This window comes from Drosophila nasuta, chromosome 3 (genome assembly GCF_023558535.2).
Source record: "Drosophila nasuta strain 15112-1781.00 chromosome 3, ASM2355853v1, whole genome shotgun sequence".
NCBI classification, from domain to species: Eukaryota; Metazoa; Arthropoda; class Insecta; order Diptera; family Drosophilidae; genus Drosophila; species Drosophila nasuta.
In genome coordinates, this window is record NC_083457.1 from 1,341,501 (window position 1) to 1,356,204 (window position 14,704).

At 38.9% G+C, this 14,704-nt stretch overlaps 2 protein-coding genes across 2 annotated transcripts; one reads left to right on the forward strand and one right to left on the reverse strand.

The window, feature by feature from the left end:
- Window positions 1-2,722: 2,722 nt before the first annotated feature.
- Window positions 2,723-14,189, forward strand: LOC132794416 (putative fatty acyl-CoA reductase CG8303). The gene is made up of 6 exons (XM_060804864.1): window positions 2,723-2,854; window positions 9,872-10,261; window positions 12,164-12,668; window positions 12,736-13,177; window positions 13,323-13,580; window positions 13,648-14,189. Exons 2-6 carry the CDS (start codon window positions 9,935-9,937, stop codon window positions 13,841-13,843), a joined length of 1,728 nt encoding a protein of 575 aa, XP_060660847.1. The 5' UTR covers window positions 2,723-2,854; window positions 9,872-9,934; the 3' UTR covers window positions 13,844-14,189.
- LOC132791195 (uncharacterized) lies at window positions 7,108-8,947 on the reverse strand. Its single transcript, XM_060800031.1, has one exon. It carries the CDS (start codon window positions 8,755-8,757, stop codon window positions 7,312-7,314), a length of 1,446 nt encoding a protein of 481 aa, XP_060656014.1. The 5' UTR covers window positions 8,758-8,947; the 3' UTR covers window positions 7,108-7,311.
- Window positions 14,190-14,704: the final 515 nt, after the last annotated feature.

Genomic DNA, 14,704 nt, shown 5'->3' on the forward strand with positions numbered 1-14,704 from the left:
TTAGAAGTTGTAACATGCTTAGATTGAATATTAATTGAAGAGCATATAATCAGCACTGTATACTAAGTATACTATATATTATGATCTTTGGCAGCATTTGAAAAGACAAAACTATAACTCTAATCTCTAAGCAATCTTTCTTCTCCCCGCTCACATAAATATTCAATGATTTATGATTGAATCTCAAAAACACAATTTTATTTTGTTGACTAATTTATACACATAGTGAAATGAAAAGTTTTGAAGTTTTCATAAAGCGAAGCGACTTCAAACGTGCTTCCAATTCCGAGCGAGCGACTAAAAGAGCAAAAACAACAACATCTAAACTCATTATTCATGCACATTGTATGACGTCGCGATGTCTTGAACAATGACGCGATCCCATCCACGTGCAGGTTCCACTCGGAGACGTGACTTGCCAAATCGCTGAAAATCCCAGCCCCAGTCGGTGCCACAAGTGGCCACCAGCAACCACAATGAGGCGAGCTCGTTTTAACATAAGAGTCTCTGTCTGCGTCTAGGTGGAAAATCGATTAAATTGTAAGAGGTAATTTTCATTGAATTTTGTGGTTTTGAAATTGTTACTTAAATGTAGATTAATGCAAATTTTATTGCCATTTGTTATGGGTAATTTGCGACAAACGATAAGGATATGAATAAGATGAAGTTGTTGTTAATGTGATTATGCGAAGATACACCGATTTTTAATTTCACATTTCACCGATCGGAATTTATAAATATTATTTTCGTTTATAATACAAAGAAGATAAGATAATAAGGAATTTTTAGCAACTTTTTCAGACTAATGACATACCAGATGCTATGCAATAAGTTTGCTACTCTGCATATTTCGATTACCATATTTAGATGAACCTGATCAACATATTTTCATGCTCGTGCCGGAATTTTGCCAAATACCTATTATTAAATATTTATCTTAGTTTAGCTAATCACACACAGATTTATTTATTTAGTAAATGCTGCTAGAAGCGTCTTATAATTTATGCCAATCATATAAATTATATATTCTGTAAATAAATTAATCGTAATCACTGCAATTAGCAAAGCTTAGAAGGCAATAATAATGGTCACAGTTTTCAGAAATTTTCTTAATATATGATAATTGCATTCAGTGCGCAATGGAAATATTTAATCATGCAGGAATATTGAATAGAGGTACTAGGAAAAGTACTTTTTTTGCTGAAAGTCTTGTCGACATTATTCAACAATTCATTTCTCTTGTTTACTTCAGTTTTAGTTGGGGCACGACCTGCTAATATGGCCTTGTATAGGTGATCATTGGCAACACGTGAAACTCTTTGGACCCACACATAACGCATACAAAGACACGCCCCCATATGCTCACACACATACACCTCTAATAACCCACCCACTTTCTTTATTTTGCGTGTCGCACAAATTACTGTCAAATTTTTTTTTTTTTTTTTTGATTTTTTTTTGGTATTTTTGTCGACATTTCTTTTGTGAGTCCAACACAAAACTTATTATATATAGACTTTGCTTGTATTTGAATGTTACTTTTGTCTGGCGTTTCTTTGTAGTTTACGGCCGTGTGGGTTTCTTTTTAGGTCAGCTGCAATTGAGCCTAGTACAGAGATCGGTAAACAAAATTGATAATTGCACAATACTTTTGCAAGTATCTTCGCATTAGTTATTTGAGTATTTTCAGCTGCAAATAAATAAAATTTTATTGGCGTCAGCAGTGCAAAAGTAAGCATAATTTTATATATTTAAGCAGACCTTGCAATGAGTCCAATTTCCAATGCCGATGAAGAAGGTGGCCCCATTAAATGAAGATTTAAAGAAGTCAGCAATTCTCACGAAACCATTCCAAAGAAGAGCTCATCATATCATTGTAAATAATGTCACAATAAATGTAATTTATTTTCAACAAATTTCAAATTATTAAATTGTATCATTTACATTTAAATGGGCCCAAATACAATAGTAGCTGATTTGTTTAATGGTTTTTATTGCGTATTTCCAAAGTATCTCAGCTCTGAGAGTGACTCAAACAAGTGATAAATGAAGGCAATCATAGTATGTTGTTTTGTTGCTCTCACTCACTCTCAAAATAGCCACTCAGATGCGACATTATCGGAAGAGATATGTGAGTCCACACTCAAATAGATACGCTGCACTCGTAACAGATACGAAATTAGATAGACACGAGCTGAGCTTGGCTTTCTCAGTTTGGCCAAATAGATACCGAGCGAGCCCAACGTAGCGGGACTTTCCTGAATGGCAGTTGTTGTTGTTGTTACTGTTGTCTTTAGGCCACTCAAAGCTCTCGTGGTATCTGTTTCGGTCTCTAGACTTGCCTCTCAAAGAGACACTATACTAAGTTAAGCTATTTGCTGACTTTGCTTTTCGGTATTTTGGCTTTTAATTCTCTCTGTCTCTCGCTCTCGCACTTACTCTCTCATTCTCTTGGCCAAACTCTTTCCCCTTCCAACTCGTTCACTGCGCAGCTGAGCTTATTATTTAGTGTTCCGATTTTCATTACGTCGTTTCGTTGGCCATGCGGACGTCTGCGTCTGCGTCTGCATCTTGTTGCTGCTCCAATCGTTGTTGTTGTCATCGTTACTGTTGTTGCTGTTGTTGTTGGCGGTAGCGGTGGCGGTGGCGGTGGCTCAGCTTTTGCCTGCTTGGTGGGTATTTAAAATTTCCTCATGTCGACGCTCAGTTGAGCTCAGTCAGTTTCAGTTTCAGTTTCGGTTTCAGTTCGAGTTGAGCGTGCGTCGGCATTGGCAGCTACTTCTTCCACTAAGACCGCATATTTGAACGTTTGATCGTTTTGCTTTGGATCTGATTGAATCCAAATATAATTTTGGTTAGTTTTCAACGACACAAATTGTTAACCGTAATTATTTTTTGGTTAATTTCTAAAAACTCAAAACTCAAGTGCAAATCAAGTGAAACTCGCGTTGACTCATCGCCTCAAAGCCTTCAAGACATTTTAAGTGTGATTTCTAAATGTGCTGAAATAGAATCGAAATCGATTTAAGAATCGATTGCCAAACAAATCAAACGGAAGCACGCTCTGACGAAAGCCAAAGCTATGGCCAACCAATGTGGAAACAATGCAAAAGATATATGAAAAATTAGCTGATCTATTGAAATAAGTATTTGTTGTTTGTTTTTCCTAGCGCTTTTCCTAGTGCTTCTATTGACACGCTGCCTTTTCACTTTGCTTCCAAAAACAATTTTCAATTGGCTTTTTGTGTGTTTGTTTGCTTTAGCTTTTCAACGACAGGTGTGTGTGTGTGCGTGTATGTGTGTATGTGTGTTTGTGGTCTACGTAGTATGTATGTTTGAGTGTTGTGTGCCTGTTGAGTTTTTCGCGACGCAAAGCAAAAAACTGAGAAGTCAAAGTCTCTGAGTAAGTTTGTTTTGTACGTTTTTCGCGCTCTTGCTGGAAAATTCATTGGCGTTGCGTTGAACCTTTTAAAGTGTTTTCCCCTTTTGTGTATTTCAATTTTGAAGGTTTCAACTCTAGTTGTAGCTTACAGTTTTGCAGCGTGGCCAATTTGTCGCTTGTAGTTGTTGTTGAGGTCTTCTGAGTTTTTCGTTTCTTCCACTCTTGTTGTTGTATTTTAGATGATTTATTTCATCTGTGGCCCACGGCAATAAATTGATGGACCAAAACCGGTTCGCCAAAATGTCCATAAAACTCTATTTTATTTATTTATAATTTCTTTTAACTTGACAGTGGCTCTCGTAGCCGAAAACAACAAAAGTCAATTGTCTATTTGCTATGTGTTGTTTGACAAAACACACACAAAAAAAGGAGAAAAAAATAAGTGCGAATTGCTCGGTTAGCAAGCAGCAATAAGAGCCATAATTTCACACAACACAGCGTGCATAGCATTTTAGGCGTGGCAAGTTCGTTGCCTAAGTCTTTTGTTTTAGCCCAATATCTGCACGCGACATTGAAAGCGTCAATTATGCGAGCACACGTCAATTTGATTGAACTCGTCAGACCGTTTGTCGTTTCAATGTTAAGGTCTAACAACAAAAATAAATATGCTAATGCCAACCAGCTAGCAGCAGGCAACAACAACAACGATATCGGCAGTAGCTACCGCTAAAACAAATGGCCAGGCCCAAAAAGCAAAGTGCGATATCGTTTCAAACCCGCCGCGCACTTAATACGCACTATATAAAATCTCATTGTAATTTTTGTTAGTGCTTTTGCTTATGCTGTTGCTGTTGCTGTTGCTCTTTTGTTTATACTCGTATGCTGACTGACTCGCCCCCAAAAACGGCTATCAAGTTCAGCCAACGCATGCCGCGAATAAATAACAAGAAATTGTTACACATTTTGTTGCTATGGCGGAAGCATCAATTCCTATAGATATGCATACCAATAAACGCACAGATATGTGTTTGTTTATATCATATATAGAGTCATCAAATCAAATCTAGTATAAGAAAAGGCCAAATGTGAGAAGCGAGTTGACAAAGCGCACGAGTCAGTTGATGTTCAAGATAGCGACAAAAAGAGATCTTCAAACAGATCTCAAATTGTAAAATAGAAAGTGCCAAAATAAAATGATGTGAGATCTATGTATGTGTGTGTGTGCGTGGTTTATTCATAATTATATTCGTCACAGTTTTGCTGGCCCTTGCAAACGTCACAATGATGTTCGATGTGTTTTTTGACCGTTATTGTTTGCGAAATAGGTCAAAAAGCTGGCAAGACAAATGAACATGTGCGAGGAAAAGAAATTTCATAAGATATAATATCCAAAAACGGTTTTGCTCTCTCGCATACTTAGCTGAAGATAGGCTCAGATAAATTTTACACAGCTACAGCTACAGCTATAGATAAATTTACATCCACAAATACAAATGCTGCTAAACAGCGAGCGACTCGCGTCGCTGTCTTTTTTGTTAAGCAAAATTAGCAAGCGAAACGCAAAACGTCGCAAAATTATGCAAAATAAGCCACTATAGCTATACACATACTTATATACATATATGTATATACAGCAGGCAGATGGGCTTTTGTATTTATTGTACTATATGCACATGCTCATTTCGTACAAAAAAAGATATCTAGCAAATAAAAACACTTTTAGCTAGTCTAAAATCCTTACGCTTCATTGCATAAATTGCGAATTTTCTGAGACGCACTAAAACTCGTCTGTCCGTATCTGAAAAACCTTCAAAAATCAATCAAATGCATAGTCTGCAATATGCTATAGAAGCACTTCCGCTGATTTTGAATTGAGAACACACTGATAAACATATTCATACACACTCGAATAGATTCGACAAACAAGTCTATGATGTATTCAATTCAGCTTCTATACGTGACCATTCGATTAAGGGTTTTCCAACCAGACAGCCAGCACATATAATAATTGTACTTTACGTATACACAATATTATTATTGTTGTGAATTCGCAAGTGAATTTCAAATTCCACGGATCGCACTATTAAAGAGGATAGGCTTAATATCAGTTCATTGACATCATTATAGTGTAGCTTGTTGTGACCCTACACCAAAATAAAAAAACAAATAAAATGATGCTTTGGGTCAGGCAAAATTATGCTGATTTAGGAGCCAAGACCTAGTCACATATAATACATATAAAAGATATTGGACAGCGACGAAATGAAACCAGTTTTTTGTGTGTTGCTGAAGTTCAGCATGATGCGGCGCATTCTGTTCAAGATTTTTGGTTTGTTTGTTAGCAATTCAATTCATTGAAATCTCTCAGTTTACATAATTCTGAAGTCAATGTCATAAGATTGAAAACACCTTGAGAAAGATTCAAGTCATTTGGGCAATTAGCTCAAATGCGCGCACGTTGACTCACTCCCTCCCAAAAAAAAAATGTTTGGAAACGTTTTCACATGTGTGAAAATTGTTACTCGAAATTGAGCGAAGGTTGTTGAAATACATATATTGCCAAATCAGTATTTAGCACGCCCCCTTTTTAGACCACCGTCTCTCCGTCCCTCCCCACCAATTAGTTGGCTAATTAAATTAAAAGCGCAATCTCGAAAATTACCCAAACAAAAAAAAACCAACCAAAAACCAAAAAAATAAATGCAACACATTTTCAATTAGCGTAGAGTTGCCAAAAACTACGTGTCAGGGCAATCAAATGCCAACTATCAGCAAGAGATAAAGCCACAGTTATGCCGGAGGGAAGTACTAAAAACCCAGATGCAAACCACTAAACATAGAGCGCGGGGTATCTTCAGCTTATCGAAATCGAAAAATCGAAAATAACGAAAACGAAAATGACCGTGACCGTGCGTTGTTGCAGACGATTTGATTATTTATAGAAAAACTATGCTCACCAAATATTTGTTAGATATTGTCGAAACATAAAAATTCGGAAATATGTAGTTGCTAGTCAGACTTTGAGTTACTTTTCAACACGGCCTTGACACAAATACAAGCGTCAAACAAATCACTGAAAATGGTCAAAATTAATCTCAACACACACGAAAAAGAAGAAAAAACAGCTACGCATGTTTTCTCGATGTTAGACCTCAGAAAACAATCATTGTTAGGCCTCTTCCGAGCATTTATGTGTGTTGTTTTCATATCTAAGAGATATTCGCGTAATTAGCAGCTAACTTAATATACTTGAAAGGTCGCTAACAATAAAAACTATTGACATGCGTATAATTGTATGTAAAGATTGTTATAAAAGATTAAGTCTTTTTTTTTAAGACAGAAAGCTAATTTTTGTATAATGCCCAAAATAGTTTAAAGTCCGATCACGATTTTCAGTATATATTATCAGCAAAAAAGATCGCGAAAAATAACGATGATCTTAGTTGGGGATGCATTAATTTGCTTAAAAGTTAAAAGAAATGAACAAGTAAAAACTTTTGAAATAAATATTTCCATATACATATTTATATATAAGAATTATTGGCACCCTGTCTTCCCTTTCCTTCTATAATCTGTTTTGAAAATGCATTACTACCTAATTTATTTTAAAGGCCGTTCTTTAGTCGCCTCTTGGTTTTGAGAATGCATTTGACATATATATATATACCTTTCTGATCTCAGTTGAGAATGCAATAGTAGCCAATTTACGTAAAAGACCACCAAAGTAAAAAACTATGGACATGCATATATTTGGAAGTACAGATGCATAACCAATATTATTGAGGCCCTGTTGTATATGAGATAAAGGTCTTCCTTTTAAAATGAAATAAAAAAAATTTTATAATGCCCACAAACTGCTTAGTTTGATCTCGGTTTTGAATCTTCACTGTACTGCCAACTACCACCATTGTTGATCCCCTTCCAGATGTTCAGCAGATGGGCTTTAGATTGTGGGCATTGGCGAAATTGTGCCAGGCATCGCAGACACTCAGCCGTCCGTACCCCAAGTATTCACTGTACGGCGTGAACTGAGTCTTCACGGCCAGCTGATTGGAGAAGCTATCGATGGGTGTTCGCTGGCGTGCCAGTCCCTTGGACCTGACAGTCATACGGAATCGCGGTGGCTGCAGACGCTTCTTTGTGCTACTATCCAGTTGCTTGCGAGCGACCGCCTTCTTGATGCTCTCGAACCGTTTGTAGACGGGTAGGGGCAGACCGTGCCACGCAAGTTTCATGCGCGGTGGCTGTTTGGGCAGCCCAATGTCTTCCAACTGCTCCACCTTCTGCTCATCAGCATAGACTGTTGGCGACGACCTGAACACATGAGACTGCAGCAACGATGTGGGTCGCTTGAAAGACTTGTTGACCTCCTCAACGCTGTTGTCGCTCTCATCGCTCAATCTGTGGATGCGAGTGGTGAAGTCTCGGGCCAATAGATATTGCTTCTCCATGCCGCTGGGCCGACGCCTTACCACCGATCGCTTTGTTTTCAAATGCTTCCTGCCTTCGCTTAACTGCAGGGAATGCGTCTGGAAGCGACGCACGCCGCCGTCGTAGGGTCGCGAAGGCTTCACAAAACCCCGACGAGTTTCATGGGTACTTTCATAGCCAGGGGAGATCTCCTCCGCGATATCCTCGGCCTCTGCGGTCTCGGGGTCCTGTCGCTCTGAGGGACACGTCTGCCATGTGTGCCAATATTGCTGCTCATTCTCTTGCTTGCGCTTGGCCAGCCAAGCTTGGCTTGCAAACTGATTCTCGTCCGTCGATGAGGTGCTATCACCCGCCTCGCTCCTCAATGGTCGATTGTAGCCGGGCAGGTCATAATCCTTACGAGATTCACGCAACTCTTTCTCCTGGCGTTGCTTCTCCTTCAAGCGCTGCTCACGTCCTGGGCGACGCGGTTGCTGTTCCTGACGGCCCGGACGTCGCTGTGGACTAGCGCCATAGATGGGATGCTCATACGATACGCGAAAGCCTGGCGCAGTTTTGGGCTCCGTACGGCGCTGCCACCTCCATTTGTTCTCCTGTATGATGCGCGCCTGACGACGCTGGTGGTCCAATGAATGCTGAGGCACGCGTCGTCTAGACTCAACGTCCTTTGTCATTCTATTGTTGGCATCGTTGCGCTGATAGCTCTTGTAGTGGCGCTCATCATGCCGAGGATCAAACAACTCATCGCTGTAAGTGTTGCCCAGTTTCGTATCTCTCCCATCCCCCGGATTACCAGTTGGCCAATTGAATCGATCGTCGTAGCGGTAGTTACGACGCTGTTCCACGCTCATGGGGGCAATCTGTCCGTTTTGTGGCACCTTCCCGGAGGCACCGCGTCTCAGCACGCGCACGCAGTGTCTCAAACTCTTGACGACATTCATCATAAAAGAAATGTTTTTTGGTATTCAACTAACTAAAAATATTGCACAGAATTTTGGCTAGGTTGCAACGAATTTCAAACCCTTTATTTTTGTTTTACTTGTACATCCAAAAACTGAAACCGAAATTTTGAGAACTGAATTCCCCTGGATCTAAAAAATAATAACTAGGGGATTACGAAGGGCAACTGAAACAATTCACTTAAGTCAACTTGAACACACTGAATTGAGACATTTGCCGACGCCTTCTCAGCACATGCGGAAAAGGTGTTTGAATTTTTCAAACCTATAAATTTTGACAAAAGACAAAACAGTCAGTGAACTAATCCTGACCTCTAAAATATTCAATAGTAATCAACAGGTTTAAAATATGTATATTCGCTGAATATAAAGTATATACTGCATATTTACTGCACATTTAATATATAGATAGTATATTCATAAACTGTATTTTCATAATAAATTTAGATGACATAAAGGTTCGTTTCGCTAAAATATTAGTTTAAAGAGATATTCGTATTTTAAAATTATATGCACTAATCTGAATTTATAGATTTTTAATAATTTTTAAAATATATAAAAGTGTGTTTCCGAGCTCTAGTTATCAACAATCATATTTCACTCATGCAACTTTCTTTATATTCCTGCAAAGTAAATAATAACTTTGGTCAATTTTCATAATGAATGAATTTTTATTGGGATTGTAAATATGAACATTCTCTGTTACTGTTATAAACAGTTTTGTTGTGCGTTATGCAATTGTAGTTGAATTTTTAGGGAAATTTTAAATCTATCTAAATTGCATTTCCTCTTTATACACTTTTAATGACTGGCACTTAAGGTCATCAAATAAGCGTCAAGCACAGGGCAATAAAATGAGAGCTTTAGAGAGAAGGTTGATTAATTAGCATTAACATGACCGAATTTCGTGATGCATACAATCTATTGATATCTCAAAAGTCCAAAGATTAAGTTTAACGCTTATTGCACTTCCGGCGATTCGAAAGATAACTGTTAAAGTAGTAAAGTCCAGTTGAAAGACGCTTTGTGATTTGTGAATGCACATATACGATTAATCAAATTGTTAACCCATTTGTGTTTTTATTATCACCTTCTGCAGCTCGCAACCGAAGACAGATCCAGCAGCAAGTTGGCGCCACCCACAAATCTAGAGCCCTATACCATGGCCGTCATAACGGAGCATGGCAACCACAACAACAACAACAATGACGTCAACAGCAACAGAACCAACACGAAGATTGGTATTAGAAAACCAATAACAAATGAATCGCCACATTCCAGCCAGCGTCAGCTGAACGCAGCTCTCACCATACCCGAGTTCTTTGCCAAGAAAAATATTTTCATCACTGGTGGCACGGGCTTCTTGGGCACAGTTCTTATTGAGGCACTGCTGGACACACATCCTGACATTGGCACCATCTATGTACTGGTCCGAGGCAAACGCAATTTTGATCCCAACGAGCGTATTAATCGTCTTCTCCAGAAGCCGGTATGCATGCCTAAAACTAACAAACAATCTAATTACCAGTTGGAAAATTACTATCGAGTGCGTTCGATTGTGATATACCCGCTACCCGTTCTCAATAAGATCAAAAGAAAGCCAAGGCTTTTTGATAGTTAAAGTATACCAAATCAAAATACAGAAAAAATGCTGATTATAGCAAATGAATATGGCTAAAAACTTAATAATATATGGTTTAACGATATTGTTACCTTTACATTCAAGATAAACCATAACATTATAATTTATGAGGTCGGAAAAGCCTCCATTTCCTGTTGACGCAAAGTTATAACACCTTTCTATCGTATCAGAAAGTGCTAGAAAAGCTAACACAACATCCTAAAGTTTATATAGCTGCCAGTTTATTATCCCATTGTTAGCAAATTTGTAGAGAGGTCAACTAGATTGTGTTACTGCTTATACTAACAAGTAAGAAAGCTACAGTCGAGTGTACTCGACTGTGAGATATCCGCTACCCATTTTGAATAAGAGCAATATATTTTGCGGTATTATTCTCAAAATATACCAAATATACTGCAAACATACTAACAATATACCAAATGGTATATGTCGATATATCGATATAGTACCGCATTCAAAATATACCATAGACGGCTCAATATACCACATTGTCAGCCAAAGCAACTAAGACCCCCAGTAAGTAGGCGTTTTTGCCCATACAAAAGTATTTCTTTAAAACTTCGACAATTTTTATCTGATCGCAACTAAATCAGAAATCATAACTACTATAGTTATTGTTATATATACCAAAATTCGCAACTCTAGCTTTAAAATTACGCTTGTTGTTCGATTTTGTTGATTTGCGGGGGCGAAAGTTGGCGTGGCAAAAATTTGAAACAAACTTGATCTGCGTGCAAACATAACAAATGCTGTCGAAAAAAAATTATAGCTCTATCTCTTATAGTCTCTGACATCTAGGTGTTCATACGGATGGACGGACAGACACACAGACGGACAGACGGACATGGCTAGATCGTCTCGGCTGTTGACGCTGATCAAGAATATATATACTTTATAGGGTCGGAAATGCCTCCTTCTACCTGTTACATACATTTCTTGTCGACACAAAGTTATAATACCCTTCTACCCTATGGGTAGCGGGCTCCAAAAGCTCCAACTTATATATAAGCTCACAATTTAGTATTGTTAGATTTGCGGAGGCGGAAAACGGCATTGCAAATATCAAAACAAACGTGGTTTGAAGTGCATTTTGGGTAGAGAGAATCTAAGTGTAAATGCGTGCAAAACAAAAACGAATATATAGATAGAAAGAAAATGAGAGTCATGTAGTTATATTTCCTAGACTGTTTCAGAATATACATACTTTATATTAACAAAGCTCTGTCTACATTGGTCACAAAATTGTATACCTCGCCACCCTTTGGGTATGGGGTATAAAACCTGCATACGCAGATATGGCTTAAATTAATGTAACAGGCGTGTAACGTCGCTGCACCTCGTCCACGCTCTTGACACCAACTTGACACCTCAACGACCCATTTTTCACATGGGTAGGAGGGGGCCCATTATCTCCAACAATTACGACGCATCTTAATGGCGCGCTAATTTGTCGAAAACCAAAGTGAAGTCTTCCGTCCGCCGTGTGCCTTCTTGGCATAAAGCTCTTTGCTCAGACTCGTAGTGCTTCTCTCTCGTCTGTAATAGCATTAGGTATACACTAGTCTAGCATGTTGCTTTGAACTAGCTTCTGTCTCGCCACCATCATTATACAATAAACACACAATTAATAGCGTAATAAAGAAATGAATTACGTTTTTGTACTCGTCACTTGAAAGTGTTTTTTGTTGACTTCTCTTACGACTATTACTCCACAAGATTAGCAATTTATCCCGTATCTTGCGTTCACAGATCTTCCAAAAGTACAATGAGAAAACACTGGCCAAGGTTGTGCCCGTGGTGGGTGAGCTGACCGAACCGAACTTTGGATTTGCCCCCGAGCTGCTAAAGGAGATCGTCGAGCGTGTGAATGTGATCTATCACAGTGCAGCAACGATCAGATTTAACTCGCCACTCCGGACAGCGATCTTCACGAACCTAACGGGCACAATGCGGACCATTGAGTTGGCCAAGCAGCTGAAGCAATTGTCCGCCTACATCTATTGCTCCACAGCATTTTGCAACAGCAACAATCGTGGCCTGATCACCGAGGATGTCTACAAGTCCCAATTCGATCCATACGAGATGATGAAGATGGCGGAGAACGATGAGGCCTGGGTTGATTTCACGCCGGCCAAGTGTAAGGAATATCTCAAGGATCATCCAAATACATACACATTCACCAAGAATCTATCGGAAAATTTGCTCATGGCAGAGATGTCCGGTCTGCCAGCAGCCATAGTCAGGCCATCGATAGGTAAGTTCACACTCTTCCTATTCCCAGACGAAGATCGATTAACTTAATATGTATTTCGTTTCTTTAGTTTACGGCACACTGGAGAACCCAATGAAGGGTTGGGTAGGCAATGCCAACTCAGGTCATTTGGGCTTTTTGGCTGGCTTCGTCAAGGGCATCTTTCGCACGATGTGCGGACGTGCAAATGCCGTCATTGATATCATACCATGCGACTACGTTATCAACAGCTCCCTGGTCATGGGCTGGTATGTGGGCACACATCATGTTGAGAAGCCCGAGATAATCCACTGCACATCGGGCGAGGTTAACCCCTTGACCCTCTCTCAGTTCTGCGACATTATCAATGACAGTGTGGAGCGTCATCCACCCAACAGTTTTGTTTGGAAACCAGCGACAAAGTTACGTAACGGCTGGCGCTACAATCTGTTCTTCTACTTGTTCCATTTGCTGCCCGCTATGATCTTCATCATACCGGAGAAACTTTTTGGCATTGGCATGCCTCAACACACGTAAGTAGCTTGAAATCGTTTCACTGTACGTTAAAAAAAAATAACATGAAAACCCTTTAGTTTGGCCGCTAAGTGAGAATTGGGTTTATGTTAATATTGATTATAAAACCAAACATATTAATATATTGCAATTGTTTTCCAACAGCGCCTATGAATACATGCGAGTATTTCAGAATGGCACCAAGGCTTTCGACTATTTCCTCGACAAGGACTTCCGTTATTCATTAAAGAACGCACTGCGCATCTCCTCCTTCATCCATGAGAGCGATCGCAAGCGCTATAACTTTGATGCCAGCCAATGCGATTGGACCGAGTTCATTGATCGCTGTCTGATCGGCATTCGTCGCTTCTACTTCAAGGAATCCGCGGTGACCACACAATGGCATCGTAACTACTGGAAGGTGTAAGTACAAATAAATCATTTAGTTAGAAAGTTTAACATATTTTCAATACAACGTCTTCCTTCACAGCTTCAATGTTCTGCATTATGCCGGCTTCGCAGCGATCCTTGCAATTCTGTGCTTTGCTCTCACCCCATTCCTGGGCTTCCAAATTGGTCTGACCCTGGCTCTGCTCATATGGGGCTTTTTTGATCTGGTTGTAAAGCTACCACAAATTGAATCAGCCCGGATCATTCACATTGTGCAATATGCAGTCCCAAAATAACCTCTCACCTTTCACTCACCTTTAACTCAGTCGTCTTCATATTGTATTTTTACTATATAGTAAATTCTCACTTTGAGTACAAGTCAACAACTTTCAGAAGTACGCGATAATGTATAGGCACCATGAATCTAATAAATAAATATATCAAATCCAACAAAAGCAACATACAACAAACAATGCAAGCAAATCCAAAACATAGCTCAAATCGTAGTCACATTAACAAATAGTCCTGGTATATAGTCAAATAGTCAATGTTTCAGCACTTTTAATTTACGAAACTAAATGTAATCGATAAAATAATAACTGTGTAACTACTATTGAAATAAATATGACAACTTTAATATTAAGGCAAATAACAATTCTTTTACTCTGCATATCGAAATAATAGAATTTGGCATCAAATTAATTATCATTGGGAGATCAATATTAAATTATCATAAAATCGTAAGAGAGTATTGTTGATCACGTTCATGTGGTACCTATCCATACGCTGTGGAACTTAGTTTTTGTTCGCCCTAAAAGTATGCAATACTCTTTATGGAAATTTCCACTTTACTTTGCGAGGTATTTTACATTTTAAATTTTCTCCTCACACACACATACAATTCAACTTTAAATGGTTATAACATTATCTATAACACTTAATTAGTTAAAAACGTATGTACTTTTATAATTTAATCGTATAACCTTTTAAAATATCTTCATGTACGGGCATCAAAAAATTGCCCCTGTGGAAGACGCCACTGCATAACTGGTTTGGAGCACAAGTTAATTATGAAGTTGCGAATGGGGATGATGATGGTCGTCAGACGTTGACGTTCAGCGACACGAGATACTCGGGAGCTGAGAGCCGAGACCCGA